Here is an 18,773-nt window from a genome sequence, read left to right on the forward strand (position 1 = left end):
CCCAGCGAGGTCAGGAGATCCCGAGACCATCCTGGCTAACACGGTGAAACCCGTCTCTACTAAAACTACAAAGAAATTAGCCCAGTGTGGTGGCTGGCCTGTAGTTCCAGCTTCCGGGAGGCTGAGGCAGGAGAATCAGCAGACAGGAAGTGAGGAGGTTACAGGGTGGTGTGCCATTACGAAATCCAACCTGGGCGACAGAGCAAGACTCCGTCTCAAAAAAGAGAAGAAGAAGAAGAAAGAAGAAAAATACAAAGCAGGCCTGGCTTGATGGAAAGCCTGTCCAGCTACTCCAGAGGCTGAGGCAGGAGAATGCTTGAACCTGGGAATTGGGAGGTTGCGGTGAGCCAAGATTCTTTATGCATTGTACTCCAGCCTGGCCAACAAAATGGCTCATTTCAAGAAAAGAAAAAAAAAAAAAAATCAGCTGACCACATATGTGAGTGTTTATTCTGGGCTCTCTATTCTCCTTTTTTTTTTTTGAGACGGAGTCTCGCTCTGTCGCGAGACTGGAATGCAGTGGCGCAATCTTGGCTCGCTGCAACCTCCACCTCCTGCGTTCAAGCGATTCTTCTGCCTCAGCCTCCCCAGGAGCTGGGACTACAGGCACCTGCTACCACGCCCGGCTAATTTTTGTATTTTTAGGAGAGACGGGGTTTCACCATGTTGGCCAGCATGGTCTCGATCTCTTGGCCTTGTGATCCACCCGCCTCGGCCTCCCGAAATGCTGGGATTACAGGCTTGAGCCACTCCGCCCGGCCCTCCATTCTCTTTGGTTGGTTTATGTGCCTGTTCTTATGCCAGTACCACACTAACTGTGTCTTACACATTACATTTAATCCTCACGATACCTTTTTGAAGTAGAGATTCTTATTCTATAATTGAGGAAACAATCTCAGAAAAAATTACGTGAAGGAAACACAGCTAGTAACTGGAAGGCTACAGTTTAAATGTATCCAATTCTAAAAATTGGAAATAAAATCAGTTTTGTTTTGTTGAAACGGAGTCTCCCTCTGTTGCCCAGGCTGCAGTGCAGTGGCGTGATCTTGGCTCACTGCAACCTCCACCTCCAGAGTTCAAGCAACTCTCTTGCCTAGGCCTCCTGAGTAGCTGGGATTACAGGTGCCCACTGCCACTCCCAGCTAATTTTTGCATTTTTTTAGGAGAGATAGATTTTCACCATGTTGGGCAGACTGGTCTCAAACTCCTGACCTCAAGTGATCCAACTGCCTTGACCTCCCAAAGTGTTGGGATTACAGGCGTAAGCCACCACACCTGGCCTAAAATCAGTTTCTAGAAACACATTTCTCCATAGGGAATTGAACTCAGACTGTTAGAAGCACTAAAACAAAATAAATTTACAACAACCCTGCAACGTTGAAACTCATTAACCCATTCAACAAACTTTTTTGAGTGAATATTTTGTGAGACATTGGTGTTAGAAGCTGTAAGTGGAGAAACTGATTTGTGAATAAGTTGAGCAGCAAGTTGAAGCTCCCCCAACTGGTTCCTTCAGAGCCAGGCTTTATCCTTTTAGGTCATGCTGCCCCATCAGGGACGGTGGGGCTTGGTATGTACATTGTGTCTTTAGATACAAAAATCTCCTACTATCTGGGGAATTTGAATAACCTCCCTGAAGAACAACTGCATCTTCTAGTGAGCCTACCACCAAGAAGACATTTTGGAATTTTAGTTTGGATAGTTTATAATATAAAAATAATGGAATTTTTTCCATTTCTCACATAAGAAATTGTGTCATAATACTGGACATCCTTTTTCCAAACTATCTTTGCCCACACACATGTTGTTATGATTTAAAGGGTCAGTAGGGGCCAGGCGTGCTGGTTCAAGCCTGAAATCCCAGCACTTTGGGAGGCCGAGGTGGGCGGATCACGAGGTCAAAAAATCGAGACCATCCTGGCCAACATGGTGAAACCTCGTCTCTACTAAAAATACAAAAGCTAGCTGGGCGTGGTGGTGCGCGCCTGTAGTCCCATCTACTTGGGAGGCGGAAGTTTTAGTGAGCCGGGATAGCGCCAGTGCACTCCAGCCTGACGACAGAGTGAGGCTCCGTCTCAAAAAAATTAAAAAAAAGAAAAAGAAAAAGAAAGGGTCAGTAGGTTAGAGCCTCATTTTGGAGAAAAGGAAATATATAGACCTATTGATAGAATGGAGAAAGCAATACTGGTAGGTCTCACTTGTCATTTATTGAGCCCAAAGTGCTGGGATTACAGGCGTGAGCCACGGCGCCCGGCCTGACACCACTGTTAAATTAGGGAGAAAGGTTAAGGATGGGTGGCTAATTCTAGTGATCACGACTGTGAAAGGGTTTACTTTCTACCAGAAAGACTGTGTTTGAACACAAACGCAGAAGCCTCGCTCTTCATTCTATCCGAAGTTTACCTTTGCGCACTTATTCTCCATATGAAGCAAACTGCAAGTAGCCCAATTTCCGCTTCAGGAAGTTAAAAACATTAACTTGGCAGAAATCTAGTTAATAGGTTTAGCCCGGGAAATAGCAAGAAACTTGCTCAGGGAAACTTTTCGGTTCTACGACGCATGCGTTCAGCCTCCAAGAAAGTGGCAAATACGGCTGCGCGAATTGCCGGCCCAGCCCTCCTTGGTCACGTGTTGGGAGACAGCGGCGTGGCGGCGGCCGTGGCGGTAGCGACGGCAGGCCGTAGGGCGGTCAGAAGGTTTCCGGTTCCGGTGTAACGTTCGGGCTCCGTCTCAGGGGCTGAAGTTTGTGAGGTGAGTAGTGGCCCCGGGCCCAGAGAGGGTAACTCCAGTCCGCGCGACTGTGGCCGGGGGCTTAGTCCAAGGGGAGGATCGAAGCGGGAGGGTTCAGCGGGAAGGAGTGTGAAAGGAGTACCTGGTTTGGTGGAAGAAGAGATTGGAATGAGATTGTTGAGAGGAAAAGGGCGGGGGCGGGAAGCAGACCGGGTGAGGAGACCAGCTCTGAGGTGAGGAGTTTGGGTAGAACAAGGTAGAGTAAGAGACTGGTTGGAGTGACGGAGAGTAAAAATAGAAGATTTGGGGCTGCAGAGGGAAACTCAGGTTCTAGCAAACAAGAGCACGGAGTAAGGAATTCCTTCAGAAGACTGGATTTGGATTCTGCTGCCTGCTCATTGAGGGATCATTGTACCTCGCTCTCCTTCCGCACCCCCATTACCCCTGCACCTCACAGTTATTGTTGAGCATTTGATTAGTGACAAAGCTAATTACCGTTTGAAACTTTTCTGTCCATGGCTGTTTAGTTTGCACATCATCTTATGGAGGTAACAGTGGCACCTCATTTATTGCTTTGGGCTTTCAAATTGCTTATACTTTGTAGCCTATCATTCAATTCTAGTGGAATATGAGACCCGTTAAGGTGAGGACTCTTGTTAGTTTTGCTCACTGTTTTGTGTATCCACTGCACTTAGTACATTGCTTGACACTTGGTAGTTAATAAATATTTATTGAATGAATTAAGATGTAAATATGGCAGTCCTCATTTTGTAAGATGAGTAAACTGTGGCTCCAAATAATTAATTAACTTGCCTAAGGGCCTGTAAATGGTGGAACTCAGTGTCCTAACTGTTCTGTGTGAACTCTTGTTTTCACTTTCTAAGTCGTCTGGATATGCTGCTTTTGTGCAATACGTGTATAATACGTAGAAATTGGTAGGCTGTATGTCTACTCATTATGGGGTAATAGAGTCACCATAGAATTACTCACGTAACTTGTCACTGAGGCAGAAAATCTTTCAGTCTTAGTTTCATCACTTCAGTCTGCTAGCTTCCTTTGGATATACCAAAAGTGAGTCTACTATTTGGCAGCAAGTCTTTTTTTTTTTTTTTTTTTTTTTTTTGAGACGGAGTTTGGCTCTGTCGCCCAGGCTGGAGTACAGTGGCGTGATCTTGGCTCACTGCAAGCTCCACCTCCCAGGTTCACTCCATTCTCCTGCCTCAGCCTCCCGAGTAGCTGGAACTACAGGCGCCTACCACCACGCCTGGCTAATTTTTTGTATTTTTAGTAGAGACACGGTTTCACCGTGTTAGCCAGGATGGTCTCGATCTCCTGACCTTGTGATCCGCCCACCTCGGCCTCCTGAAGTGCTGGGAAGGCGTGAGCCACCATGCCTGGCCAGCAGCAAGTCTTGTAGACTCTAGTATAGAAGCTAAACCTACCAAGAATGTAGAAGTTAATCAGACTGGATTTTTTTGGAGAAAAGATGTCTTAAAACATCTTGAAAAACTGATTCCCAGATCTCTGATAAGTGGCACTGCTGGGAATAGCTGAGCTTAGAAATTGAGGTCAGTGCAATTTATTGGCTCTCATTTAGGCACTTTTTTTTCCCCCGAGGCGGAGTCTTGCTCTGTCGCCCAGGCTGGAGTGCAGTGGCGCGATCTCGGCTCACTGCAACCTCCGCCTTCCAGGTTCAAGGGATTCTCCTGTCTCAGCCTCCGGAGTAGCTGGGATTACAGGTGCAGGTCACCACGCCCAGCTAATATTTGTGTTTTTAATAGAAATGGGGTTTCACCATGTTGGCCAGGCTGGTCTCGAACTCCTGACGTCAGGTAATCCACCCGCCTCAGCCTCCCAAAGTGCTGGGATTACAGGCGTGAGCCACTGCACCTGGCTTTCTTTTTTTTTTTTTTTTTTTTTGGCGATACAGTTTAACTCTGTCACCCAGGCTGGAATGCAGTGGCGTGATTTTGGCTCACCGCAACCTCCGCCTCCTAGGTTCAAGCGATTTTTCTGCCTCTGCCTCATGAGTAGCTGGGATTACAGGTGCCCACCACCTTGCCCGTCTAATTTTTGTATTTTTAGTAGAGACGGGTGCAGTGGGTCATGCCTGTAATCCCAGCACTTTGGGAGGCCAAGGTGGGCAGATCACTTTAGGTAAGGAGTTACCTGGCCGATACGGTGAAACCGCGTCTTTACTAAAACTACAAAATTGGCCAGGCGTGGTGGTGCATGCCTGTAGTCCCAGCTACTCGGGAGGCTGAGGCAGGAGAATTGCTTGAACTCAGGAGATGGAGGTTGCAGTGAACCAAGGTTACGCCACTGCACTCCAGCCTTGGCGACAGAGTGAGACTCTGTCTCAAAAGAAAAATGAGCGTATTCTTTTCTGAGCTGAAGGATCATCAAGTCAGCTGATGCAGACCCTGTAGATTGAACATGATAATTATCTGTATGCAGAATTCCCACTGGGATGAATATGACCACAGAGAAATGTGAGAGAACATTCTTAAGGATCATGAGATTTAATTTAATATCCAGGATGACTGACCTGGATAAACCTGTTTTACTTGCATATCTTAAAAGAAGGGAATCCTACATAAGTCAGGGTTGGATTAGGGAATGCCTGCCTGGAAGTAGGAAGAATGGAGAAGCTGGCCTCTGGATGGGCTTTTTTAGTTTTGTTCTAGTGTTACTAGGTTTGCAAGTCCTTGTTGATATGACAGGATCAAGAAAGAAGCTAGAATTAATCTCTCAGACATAGCTTATTCACAGAGTTTATTTATTCCACAGATTTCATTGATCAGCTTAAGAGTTAAAAATCAAATGGGATCTCTTTCTGCTTTGAGATAAGATTCTTGGGGAAAATACTTGCCTTCAAATGAGTTGGAAGAACTTGTTTAGGGATTGAGAATAGGGGTGGGGAATGCATTCCTGATGCACTAACCATTTCCCTGGATCACTTTAGTCTTCTTTTTTTTTTGAGCCAGAGTCTCACTGTCACCCAGGCTGGAGTGCAGTGGTGTGATCTTGGCTCATTGCAAGCTCCACCTCCCTGGTTATTCCCCTGCCTAAGCCTCCGGAGTAGCTGGGATTACAGGCTCATGCTACCATGCCCAGCTAATTTTTTTGTATTTTTAGTAAAGACAGGATTTCACTCTGTTGGCCAGACTGGTCTCTGACTCCTGACCTCAAGCAGTCCACCCACCTTGGCCTCTCAAAGTGCTGGGATTACAGGCATGAGCCACTGCACCCAACCCACTTTAGTCTTTTCTTATTCTCTAACTTGTCTCTCTTTTTTTTTTAGGTGTAGTATTGAGTCCAGTTTGAACTATTGTTCTCTTTTTCTTGCAAAATGGCACTGTCTAAGAGGGAGCTGGATGAGCTGAAACCATGGATAGAGAAGACAGTGAAGAGGGTCCTGGGTTTCTCAGAGCCTACAGTGGTCACAGCCGCATTGAACTGTGTGGGGAAGGGCATGGACAAGAAGAAGGCAGCCGGTATGTACCTTTCTGCAGCTTTTGTCTTAACATATAGGGTGACCCCAAACACTGAACTTCCCTAAAATTCTCTCTGTTGGGAACATCTAAAAAAAGGGCAGGCCATATTTTGTTTTCATCTGTATTATAATGAAAATAGGCTAAATCATAATTTGCTTTTTCTTATTGTTTATTTTTTATGTTTTTTATGATAGATTTTAAATCTTTGGCTACCATACTGAGTCACCTAAGTTAGATTTACTTAGGAAGTATGCTTAAGTCAGATAGGCATATTCAGATTCAGATTGACATCTCAACATATAAAAGTCTTTATGAAATACATCAAAAAGCTTGAAGGAGGTAGATTTTGTTAATGGTAGTCTCCTACAACTTGCTATTTGGGAAAGGTTAGGGTGGTTATTCATCTTAAACTTGATGTTCAATGTAAACAGGTTGCTCTGACTGTACGACTTCCCACTCCAAAAAATTATAACTATTTTCACCTCATAGGGCAAGGTCATTCAATGTAAGAGAGATGGGAATCGTAGAAAAAAACTTAAAATTTGTTTCACTCCTGGGAATAAAATTCCAGTGTTGGTACCTGTTATAGGCCTAGTATTAGACTATGTAGTCTTACCTTTCCAATCCTACCACTGCCTTTCTTCCTGTCAGATCATCTGAAACCTTTTCTTGATGAGTCTACTCTCCGATTTGTGGACAAACTCTTTGAGGCTGTGGAGGAAGGCCGAAGCTCTAGGCATTCCAAGTCTAGCAGTGACAGGAGCAGAAAACGAGAGCTAAAGGTAGGTTACAATTTACTGTCTAATGAGCTCAGGACTGTTTTGAATGGTAACAGAGTTGCTGAGCTTACCAGTTTACACGTTGATATCCTCTATTTAGAGCAGCAAATGTTCAAGAGAGGTACTTAGACATTAAAGTAGGAGAGGTGAATTTGTGTCGTCACCATCTGAACTACCTAAGTTCATGGGTTTAAATATCCAAATAAATAATTGGTAGCTTTGTCTTTTTTTAGATAACAGGAGTTTTGGTTCTCATGTTTCTCCATATTTCCTTTTTTTCCTTCTTACCTATAAACTGATTGCTCTAAGATTTTATGTTTGATTTATTTGAGGCCTAATAAGTTGTTTTAGAATGGGCTCCACTGGTACCTGAGCTGTAGACCTCCTTGTTGCCTCTTTGTAGAGGTTTCTCTGCAATGCACTTGTAGATAGGATACCAAAAAAGTAACTATTATTTATTATATTCTTGAGAGCTTACCATTTGCTCTATGGCATATTGCTGGTCCTCTGGTGCCAGAAGTGAAACACTTGGAGGAGTTGTCAGTACCCCCTTAACTACTACACTTTTTATTCTGTAGTTGCTGACTGATCCTGGCCTTTTTCAATATTAGCAGTATCAAGTAGTCTGTCTTTCTACTCATTTCCCAGTATCTCTCTTTAGAAAAAAAAAATTCTGCAACTCCTATCAAACCTTCCGAAGTTCTTTTGATACCTTGGCTATCCCATTGCTTTTCCTGAGGGAAAAGAGTGAATATAATGTCTGCTTGGTCCCCTGGCCAGGCTATGGAACTAAAAAAAACCAGAGAGATTTGTGCCCTTTGTGTTTAGAGCATTGTAGGGTGATCAGAGAAGGAGAGATAGTGCTTGCCTTAAAACAGTTTGTAATTTGCCAGGCACTATGGCATGTGCCTGTAATACCAGCTACTTGGGAAGCTGAGGCAAGAGGATCTCTTGAGCCGAGGAGTTGCAATTTAGAAGAGGCAGGAGTATCACAAAATATATATTTACGTATTATAAAATCTAAGTAGCAGTTTCATGTAAATTTTAGGGTTGGCTATAGAATTTCAGACTTATGTTGAATTTTGTTATATTTAAGGGGGAATGATTGAGCCACAGTATACACAGATCTGTACAGTGAAGATTATGTCACGATAGGGCATACTGCTTTGCTTTTTTTTTTTTTTTTTTGAGGCTGAGTCTCACTCTGTTGCCCAGGCTGGAGTGCAGTAGCACAATCTCGGCTCACTGCAACCTCCACCTTCCAGGTTCAAGTGATTCTCCTGCCTCAGCCTCCTGAGTAGCTGGGATTACAGGCACATGCCACCATGCCCGGTTAATTTTTGTATTTTTAGTAGAGACGGGGTTTCACCATGTTGATCAGGTTGACCTCGAACTCCTGACCTCATGATCCACCCGCCTCGGCCTCCCAAAGTGCTGCAATTACAGACATGAGCCACTGCATCTGACTAGTAGGGCATACTTCTGTATGAGTGTTGAGGGCATGCTGTGAATGAAGTGACTACATTGGGTGGGATTAATAAAAATGGCTTCTTGAAGGAGGTGTCTAGATAGCTTTGGGATACGGGTCCCATTTTTGGTCCATTCAAGTCCCCACCCCACACAATATATTATGGGAGAGTCCTTTTTCTTGAACTGTAGGAGTTCCAGGAAGCGCTCGCCCCTGGCCGAGGATATGTCCTTGCAAAACACGAGCCCTCCTAGTGAAGAGGGGATGTCACCCAAAGCCTACCACCGGTGTGTACATTTGCTTTTTCCCATTGTCCCTTCCAGTTGGCCACTCTCGGTCCTGTTAAATTCACCTTGCAAATTAGTCATCATATTTGAGTTTCCATTGTTTGATGAAAACAAAGTGTTAATGGGGATTACTGAAGAAGAAAGAGAAAGCCCGTGTCCTGGAAGAGCTTAGACTTAGTTGGGAAAATTATACTAACATTGACTTACTTAACACTTGGCAAACAGAATATCAACAGTGTAATTTAACCTAATATGAACCAAGCTCTTACATGATAAGAGAATGTGAAACAAAAAGTTTAATCAGAATGAGATAAGGTTGTAATGAGGAAAACTTCTTGGAGGAGGTGAGTTTTAGGCAGGATTTGGAACAGGGGTTGTGGAAAAGTTGAGAGAAATCATAAATGTGGGCAGTAGCATTTGCAAAGACCTTAAGATGGGAACATTTATAAGAACATGGGAATGAAATTTGTTTGACTGGATTAGGAGAATGTTGAAGTTGGGTGAGATGGTCCACTTGATGGAGAGTCTAGTAGACCCTGCTTCTGGCAGGTGGCTATTTGCAAGGTTATGTCATATTCCCCTGGGAATAGCCAGAAACTGCTGGTAGGGGCTAGGATAATTCTTCTCTTCTCCCCACGGGGAAGGATACAGCTTTTCTTTCACCTTGGGTTCCCTTAGGAGGTGTTTGGTGATGACTCTGAGATCTCTAAAGAATCATCAGGAGTAAAGAAGCGACGAATACCCCGTTTTGAGGAGGTGGAAGAAGAGCCAGAGGTGATCCCTGGGCCTCCATCAGAGAGCCCTGGCATGCTGACTAAGCTCCAGGTTAGTAATTAGGGACTGGAAGCAAAGTGGTTTTGTGAGTTGAAGAAGCAAAAGGTGCATGGGTCTGTATTTATTGTGATTTTTTTTTTTTTTTTCGAGATGGAGTTTTGCTCTTATCACCCGGGCTGGAGTGCAGTGGTGCGATCTCAGCTCACTGCAACCTCTGCCTCCCGGGTTTAAGCGATTGTCCTGTCTCAGCTTCCCAAGTAGCTGGGATTACAGGTACCCGCCACCAAGCCCGGCTAATTTTTGTATTTTTAGTAGAGATGGGGTTTCACCATCTTGACCAGGCTGGTCTTGAACTCATGATCTCAGGTGATGCGCTCGCCTCGGCCTCTCAAAGTGCTAGGTTTACAGGAGCGAGCCACCGTGCCTGACTTATTTTTTGTATTTCTTTTAGTAGAGACGGGGTTTCACTATGTTGGGTAGGCTGGTTTCGAACATCTGACCTCAGGTCATCTGCCCACCTCGGCCTCCCAGGGTGCTGGGATTACAGGCGGGAGCCAGCGTGCCTCACCTTATTGTGATCTTGATTTAAATTAGTGTTTAGCATTTGGGGAAGTTTGTTTTTTTTTTTTTTTGAGATGGAGTTTCACTCTGTTGCCCATGCTGGAGTGTAGTGGTGTGATCTCAGCTCACAGCAACCTCCACCTCCCAGGTTTAAGTGATTCTCCTGCCTCAGCCTCCGGAGTAGCTGGGACTACGTGCACACACCACTACGCCTGGCTAATTTTTGTATTTTTAGTAGAAGCGGTGTTTTGCCATGTTGGCCAGGCTGGTCTGGAACTCCTGGCCTCAAGTGATCTGCCACCTTAGCCACCCAAACGGCTGGGATTACAGGTGTGAGCCACTGCGCCAGGCCAGCATTTGGGAAAATTTTATTTCTTGCTTTATGTTTTAGCATTCTTTGATTTGACCAGGAGTATTCCAGGTAAGGGTATTGAAATTGCCATTTACTGTGGCCAGCAAGGTGTGTTATGTACATTATTTGCCTAATTACCTACGTCACTGAGTCATTGAGAAAATTAAATGAAATGATCAGAATTCATCTTGATGACAGAAGAGAATTTCCAAACATAATGCAAAGAAGATATAATCCACTAATAAATAATTTTAAGTTGACTTTGTATTTTTTTTTAACAGGAAATATTTGTGTTTTTTCAATTGGTAGTGTTAAATAATTTTGATACCACATGAACAATAAGTGTTTACCATTTAATATTTGAGGGGGGTAATAGAACATACACAGAAATATGGATGGGTGGATTTGCATATATGTGATATTTACAGAAGGAAAGAAATGGTTGATTTTTTTTTTTTTTTTTGGAGATGTCTCTCTCTGTCACTCAGGCTGGAGCACGCTGGTGCGATCTCAGTTCACTGCAGCCTCCGCCTCCCAGGTTCAAGTGATTCTCCTATCTCAGCCCCCCAAGTAGCTGGGACTATAGGCATGTGCCACCATGCATGGCTAATTTTGTATTTTTAGTAGAGATGGGGTTTCACCATATTAACCAGACTGGTCTGGAACTCCTGACCTCAGGTGATCTGCCTCCCAAAGTGCTGGGATTACAGGCGTGAGCCACCATGTCTAGCCTGTTTCTGTTTTTCAGGCAAGGTCTCACTCTGTCCTCCAGCTTGGAGTTCAGTGGCGAGATCTTGGCTTACTGCAACCTCTGCCTCCCGGGCTTGAGTGATCCTCCCACCTTGGCTTCCCAAGTAGCTGGGACTACAGGCCACTATGCCTGGCTGATTTTTGTATTTTTTGTAAAGATGGAGTTTTGCCATGTTGCCCAGGCTGGTCTTGAACTCCTGGGCTGAAACGATCCTCCTGCCTCAGCCTCCCAAAGTGCTGGACTTACAGGAGTGAGCTACCACGCCCAGCTGATTCTTTTCTTTTCTTTTCTTTTTGAGATGGAGTCTCGCTCTGTCACTTAGGCTGGAGTATGGTGGCGCGATCTCAACTCACTGCAACCTCTGCCTCCTGGGTTCACACCATTCTCCTGCCTCAGTCTTCTGAGTAGCTGGGACTACAGGCACGTACCACCACGCCCGACTAATTTTTTGTATTTTTAGTAGAGACAGGGTTTCACCATGTTAGAATGGTTTTGATCTCCTGACCTTGTGATCCCCCCGCCTCGGCCTCCCAAAGTGCTGGGATTACAGGCATGAGCCACTGTGCCTGGCCCGATGATGTTTTTTATGGAGAATAGGGATGGATGTATTCACAATATATCCTTTTGCAATTTTTCTTTTTTTTTTGAGACAGAGTCTTGCTCTGTCACCCAGGCTGGAGTGCAATGGCGTGATCTCGGCTCACTGCAACCTCTGCCTTTGGGGTTCAAGCTATTCTTCTGCCTCAGCCCCCCAGGTAGCTGGGATTACAGGCGCACACCACCATACCTGGCTAATTTTTTTGTATTTTTAGTAGAGACGGGGTTTCACCATGTTGGTCAGGCTGGTCTTGAACTCCTGACCTCATGATCCGCCTGCCTTGGCCTCCCAAAGTGCTGGTATTACAGATGTGAGCCACCAACCCAACCTATAATTTTTCATTTTATTATTTTATTTTATTTTATTTTTTGAGATGGAGTCTCGCTCTTGCACTGTTGCCCAGGCTGGAGTGCAGTGGTGCAATCTCAGCTCACTGCAGCCTCCGCCTCTTGGATTCAAGCAGTTCTCCTGTCTCAGCCTCCTGAGTAGCTGGGATTACAGGTGTGGATCACCATGCCCAGCTAATTTTGTATTTTTAGTAGAGACTAAATTTAGTTTCACCATGTTGGGCAGGCTGGTCTCAAACAACTGACCTCGTGATCTACCTACCTCGACCTCCCAAAGTGCTAGGATTACAGGCGTGAGCCACTGCGCCCAGCACTGTAATTTTTTATTTTTTTATTTTCTTATTTATTTATTTAGAGATGGAGTCTCCCTCTCTTGCCCAGGCGGGAGTGCAGTGGCATGATCTTGGCTAACAATAACCTCCGCCTTCTGGGTTCAAGCAATTCTCCTGCCTCAGCCTCCTGAGTAGCTGGCATTACAGGCGCCCACCACCACACCTGGCTAATTTTTGTATTTTTACTAGAGATGGTGTTTCACCATATTAGCCAGGCTGGTCTTCAGCTCCTGACCTCAAGTGATTCACCCACTTCAGCCTCTCAAAGTGCTACAGGCGTGAGCCACCATGCCTGACCCTTCTGTAATTTTTGAATTTTGAATATCACCTATTCAAGAAAAAATGTTAAAGACAAAATTTTTTTTTTTTTTTTTTGTTTTTGAGACGGAGTCTCGATCTGTCGCCCAGGCTGGAGTGCAGTGGCCGGATCTCAGCTCACTGCAAGCTCCACCTCCCGGGTTCACGCCATTCTCCGGCCTCAGCCTCCCAAGTAGCTGGGACTACAGGCGCTGCCACCTCGCCCGGCTATTTTTTGTATTTCTTAGTAGAGACGGGGTTTCACCGTGTTAGCCAGGATGGTCTCGATCTCCTGACCTCGTGATCCGCCCATCTCGGCCTCCCAAAGTGCTGGGATTACAGGCTTGAGCCACCGCGCCCGGCCTAAAGACAAATTTTTAAAAATATCTGGAAGCTCTTTTTGCAAAATGCAAGAGGAGTTGTTTGACTATACCCTCAAAGCTTATCATTCTGAACTTCTTTAGGACAGAAGGGCTTTATAGAGACTAGGGAGCAGGTCTTTGCACCATCGTCTCTTGTTTCTCAAACTAGTAGTTCAAGTACTAATATCATGATTTTTTTAAAAAAATTAAGTATAGGCTGGGAGCAGTGGCTCACGCCTTTCATCCCAATACTTTGGGAGGCCAAGGCAGGCGGATAAGGAGATTGAGACCATCCTGGCTAACAGGGTGAAACCCTGTCTCTACTAAAAATACAAAATCCATCCTGGCTAACAGGGTGAAATCCCGTCTCTACTGAAAATACAAAAAATTAGCCGAATGTAGTGGTGGGTGCCTGTAGTCCCATCTACTTGGGAGGCTGAGGCAGGAGAATGGCGTGAACCCGGGAGGCAGAGCTTGCAGTGAGCCAAGATTGTGCCACTGCACTCCAGCCTGGGCCACAGAGTGAGACTCCGTCTCAAAAATTTAAAAAAAAAAAAATTAAGCATAATATTTTGTGTAGGTTCTGTTAGGTTTGCATGCATTATTTAAGTGGTTACAATAGACCTATAAGGTAGGTACTGTTTTTTTCCTCCCTTTTAGACGCTTAGGAGGTTTAGAGACTAAGTTCCTTATCCAAGATAACAAAGGCATTAAGTGTCAGAGTTAAGATTCAAACTGGGGCCAGGCGCGGTGGCTCAAGCCTGTAATCCCAGCACTTTGGGAGGCCAAGGCGGGTGGATCACGAGGTCGGGAGATCGAGACCATCCTGGCTAACATGGTGAAACCCCGTCTCTACTAAAAATACAAAAAACTAGCCGGGCGTGGTGGCGGGTGCCTGTAGTCCCAGCTACTCGGAGGCTGAGGCAGGAGAATGGCGTAAACCTGGGAGGCGGAGCTTGCAGTAAGCCGAGATCGCACCACTGCACTCCAGAGTCTCAGTCATCACACTGTATTGCTACCTAATATGCCAATCTTGCCTTAGGAACTTGGGTTGAAAAATTCCAGTGCAAACTTTAATCTTGACTAAATTTTTTGCACTATGGTAGACAGTATGTGGTATATTCAAAAAATTTTAAGTGTCTAGACCTGAGAGCCTTGTGGGTTTAAAAACCTGAATGGGAGTAGTAAAGAGGAGAAATTAACAGTTTTTCAATTTTTTTCCTGGAGAGCAGATCAAACAGATGATGGAGGCAGCAACACGACAAATCGAGGAGAGGAAAAAACAGTTGAGCTTCATTAGCCCCCCTACACCTCAGGTATTGTATCTAGATTACTCTGAAAACAATAGTCTTTGGCACAGAATTTCTTGCCATCCACTCAAAATGAGAGACCAGAAGAGGTGACTGCATGTTTTACTTCATAATCATCTACTACAGTCTACCATGATGTGTATGTGTGTATCTGTGTGTATGCATACGTGTATTTGTCTGCCTGCCTTAATGCCTCTGATTTCTTTTACTCTATCTCACAGCCAAAGACTCCTTCTTCTTCCCAACCAGAGCGACTTCCAATTGGCAACACTATTCAGCCCTCCCAGGCTGCCACTTTCATGAATGATGCCATTGAGAAGGCAAGGAAAGCAGCTGAACTACAAGCTCGAATCCAAGCCCAGCTGGCACTGAAGCCAGGACTCATTGGCAATGCCAACATGGTGGGCCTGGCTAATCTCCATGCCATGGGCATTGCTCCCCCGTGAGTGTCTATTTCATGGAATACCTTTTCATTTCTGAAGTTTGAGAAGCAATAAATACCTTTGAATGTTACTGATCTGGCTGGGCGCAGTGCCTCAGGCCTGTAATCCTAGCACTTTGGGAGGCCGAGGTAGGTGGATCACCTGAGGTCAGGAGTCAGAAGTTTGAGACTAGCCTGACCAATATGATGAAACCCCATCTCCACTAAAAATACAAAAATTAGCTGGACGTGGTGGTGCATGCCTGTTATCCCAGCTACTCAGGAGGCTGAGGCAGGAGAATCACTTGAATCCAGGAGGCAGAGGTTGCAGTGAGCTGAGATCGTGCCACTGCACTCCAGCCTGGGTGACAGAGGGAGACTCTGGCTCAAAAACAACAACAACAAAAAAAATTACTGATCCTCTTTTTCCAGAGAACCTAGATCATTTCTCACAGTTCCATATTTCTTATGTGTGATTGATTAACCAGTTGAATTTTTTCTCTTGGCTTCCCTGTTGTTGCAGGGTTTATTATCTTCTTATGATTGATATAACTGAGATTAAGGTTATTCATCTGATATTGGAGCTCTGAATAGAGCCAGGTTTCCTTCCTGGTTTCAAACTCAGATTTATCCATTAAAGCACATTATGTGAGATCAGATCTGAGGTTCCTCTGCAACTGGTCAAAGATGTTACACGTTTTTTTTTTTAGCATCGACAGTTGGTCTGGCATCCCATGACTGATGTAAGAATTCAGGGATAAAGAAAGATAGGATTGTAAATTCATATAATTTATAAACTCATTTCTTTTGGTGGTCTTGTATGCTGAAATATCTACTTTGATATTTTTAATCAAGATGTTATTGGCAGGTCGTGGGGACTCACACTTGTAATCCCAGCACTTTGGGAGGCCGAGACTGGCAGATTGCTTGAGCTCAGGAGTTCAAGACCAGCCTAAGCAACATGGCAAAACCCCATCTCTCTAAAAAATACAACAATTAGCCAGGCATGGTAGAGCATGCCTGTAATTCCAGCTACTTAGGAGACTGAGGTGGGAGAATTTCTTTGAGCCTGGGAGGTTGAGGTTGCAATGAGCTGTGATTATGGCACTGTACTTTAGCCTGGGCAACAGAGTGAGACCATGTCTCAAAAAAAAGATGGTGTTACTCACTGATGAGATTGTTCCCTAGAATTATTTTATCGTCTTTTTTTTTTTTTATTGAGAGGGAGTCTCACTCTGTTGCCCAGGCTGGAGTGCAGTGGCGTAATCTCGGCTCCCTGCAACCTCCACTTCTTGGGTTCAAGGAATTCTGCCTTAGCCTCCAAAGTAGCTGGGACTACAGGTGCCCGTTTAAATTTTGTATTTTTTGTAGAGATGGGGTTGCACTATGTTGCCAAGGCTGGTCTCGAACTCCTGGGCTCAAGCGATCCACCTGCCTCAGCCTCCCAAAGCGCTGGGATTACAGTGTGAGCCACCACGCCCGTCCATCCAATAACTCTTACGGAGAAGGCACTGCACCCTCAACTCCTGGGCTCAAGTGACCCTTCTCAACCTCCTTAGTAGCTGGGACCAAAGGTATATGCCACCACACCCAGCTAATTTTAAATTTTTTGTTGAGATGGGATCGCCTTGTGTTGCCCAGATTGGTCTCTAACTCCTGGGCTCAAGTGATCCCTCTGCCTTGGCCTCCCAAAATGCTGTGGTTCTAGTCTTGAGCCACCAAACTTTATTTTGTTTGTTTTTTTGTTTGCCTTAATGTTCCATACAGGATTTATTTCTTTGCGGGCTATTTTTCAGGAAGGTGGAGTTAAAGGACCAAACGAAACCTACACCACTGATCCTGGATGAGCAAGGGCGCACTGTAGATGCAACAGGCAAGGAGATTGAGCTGACACACCGCATGCCTACTCTGAAAGCCAATATTCGTGCTGTGAAGAGGGAACAATTCAAGCAGCAACTAAAAGAAAAGCCATCAGAAGACATGGAATCCAATACCTTTTTTGACCCCCGAGTCTCCATTGCCCCTTCCCAGCGCCAGAGACGCACTTTTAAATTCCACGACAAGGGCAAATTTGAGAAGATTGCTCAGCGATTACGGACAAAGGTATCTGGCTTATAGTATAACACAGAATTTAGAAAAAGTTAAGAAGCTGAAAGGAAAACATTGTAAAATCTCTATGCTCTAGGAAATTAGATAAATAGGTCATTTAAAGCAGCAGTCCTCAACCTTTTTGGCATCAAGGATTCATTTCATGGAAGACAATTTTTCCCCTGGAGTAAGGATGGTTTTGTGATGGTTTAAGAACATTACCTTTATTGTGTACTTTATCATTATTATTATTTTTGAGATGGAGTTTTGCTCTTGTTGCCCAGGCTGGAGTGCAATGGCATTATCTCGGCTTACTGCAACCTCCGCCTATCAGGTTCAAGTGATTCTCCTCGAGTAGCTGGAATTACAGGCATGCACAACCACGCCTGACTAATTGTGTATTTTTGGTAGAGATGGGATTTCTCCATGTTAGTCAGGCTGGTCTTGAACTCCTGACGTCAGGTGATCTGCCCACCTTGTCCTCCCAAAGTGCTGGGATTACAGGCATGAGCCACCACACCCGCCTTTTTTTGGCAGGGGAGCGGGGACAGAGTTTTGCACTGTTACCTGGGCTGGAGTGCAGTGGTGCAATCTCAGCTCACTGCAGCCTCCACTTCCTGGGTTCAAGCCATTCTCCTGCTTCAGCCTCCTGAGTAGCTGGGACTACAGGCGTGCGCCACCATGCCTGACTAATTTTTTGTATTTTTAGTAGAGATAGGGTTTCACTGTGTTGGCCCGGCTGGTCTTAAACTACTGACCTTGTAGTCTGCCTGCCTTGACCTCCCAAAGTGCTGGGATTACAGGCGTGAGCCACTGTGCTGACTTCTATTATTATTTTATTTTAATATATGATGAAATAATTATATAACTCACCATAATCTAAAATCATTGGGAGCCTTGAGTTTGTTTTCCTGCCGAGACGGTCCCATCTGGATGTGATGGGAGACAGTGACAGATCATCAGGCATTAGATTCTCATAAGGAATGTGCAACACAGCCCCCTCGCATGTGCAGTTCACAATAGGGTTCACTCTCCTATGAGAACCTAATGCCACCGCGGATCTGACAGGAGGTGGAGCTCAGACCATAATGCAGGTAATAGGGAGCAATTGTAAGTACAGATGAAACTTTGTTGGTTTGCCTCCTGCTCACCTCCTGCTGTACAGCCCAGTTCCTAAAAGGCCACAGACTGGTGGGTTGGGGACCCCTGATTTAAAGCAATGAATAATTTGAAAATATGCAGGACGAGGTGGCTCAAGCCTATAATCCCAGCGCTTTGGGAGGCCGAGGTGGGTGTATCACAAGGTCAGGTGTTCGAGACCAGCCTGCCCGACATGGTGAAACCCCATCTCTACTAAAAATACAAAAATTAGCCGAGCGTGGTGGCGGGCACCTGTAATCCTAACTACTTAGGAGGCTGAGGCAGGAGAATCACTTGCAATTGGAAGGTGGAGGTTGCAGTGAGCTGAGATCGTGTTACTACACTGCTGCCTGAGCGAAAGAGCGAAACTCCGTCTCAAAAAAAAAATTTTAAGCAGATTTTACTTCCTAATTAGTTTCTACATAAGTGGAAATATTAAATTGAGTTTGAAAATTCTCCACATACAACTAAGTGGAGGGAAACAATTTGAAACATTCTGACTGACTAAGGAAGACTTGCCTGGAGTTAAAATTTCCTGCAGACAGTACACCTGGAGAGTTGAATTGATTGTATATTGAATGACCTTTGCCTTCTTTTTATCCTCTCAGAGTGAGGTTTTCATAAAATTCTATTTCTGTGTATTTACTGCAGGCATATACTGTGGAGTGAAGGGAGAGGG

General features: G+C 44.9%; 1 protein-coding gene across 3 annotated transcripts in view; it reads left to right on the forward strand.

The window, feature by feature from the left end:
- The first annotated feature begins 2,626 nt into the window (after positions 1-2,626).
- PRPF3 (pre-mRNA processing factor 3) overlaps positions 2,627-18,773 on the forward strand; it is a 32,952-nt gene continuing 16,805 nt past the window's right edge. The window contains exons 1-8 of one of the 3 annotated variants that reach the window (XM_021923375.1): positions 2,627-2,751; positions 6,035-6,227; positions 6,879-7,009; positions 8,666-8,761; positions 9,440-9,586; positions 14,368-14,451; positions 14,667-14,887; positions 16,663-16,969. In XM_021923375.1, the coding sequence (XP_021779067.1) occupies positions 9,569-9,586; positions 14,368-14,451; positions 14,667-14,887; positions 16,663-16,969 (630 nt within the window). In that variant the 5' untranslated portion in view covers positions 2,627-2,751; positions 6,035-6,227; positions 6,879-7,009; positions 8,666-8,761; positions 9,440-9,568. The remainder of the gene's footprint in view (positions 2,752-6,034; positions 6,228-6,878; positions 7,010-8,665; positions 8,762-9,439; positions 9,587-14,367; positions 14,452-14,666; positions 14,888-16,662; positions 16,970-18,773) is intronic. The other 2 variants (XM_021923362.1, XM_021923368.1) reach the window with 2 other exon arrangements.

Source organism: Papio anubis, chromosome 1 (genome assembly GCF_008728515.1).
Source record: "Papio anubis isolate 15944 chromosome 1, Panubis1.0, whole genome shotgun sequence".
Taxonomy (NCBI): domain Eukaryota; kingdom Metazoa; phylum Chordata; class Mammalia; order Primates; family Cercopithecidae; genus Papio; species Papio anubis.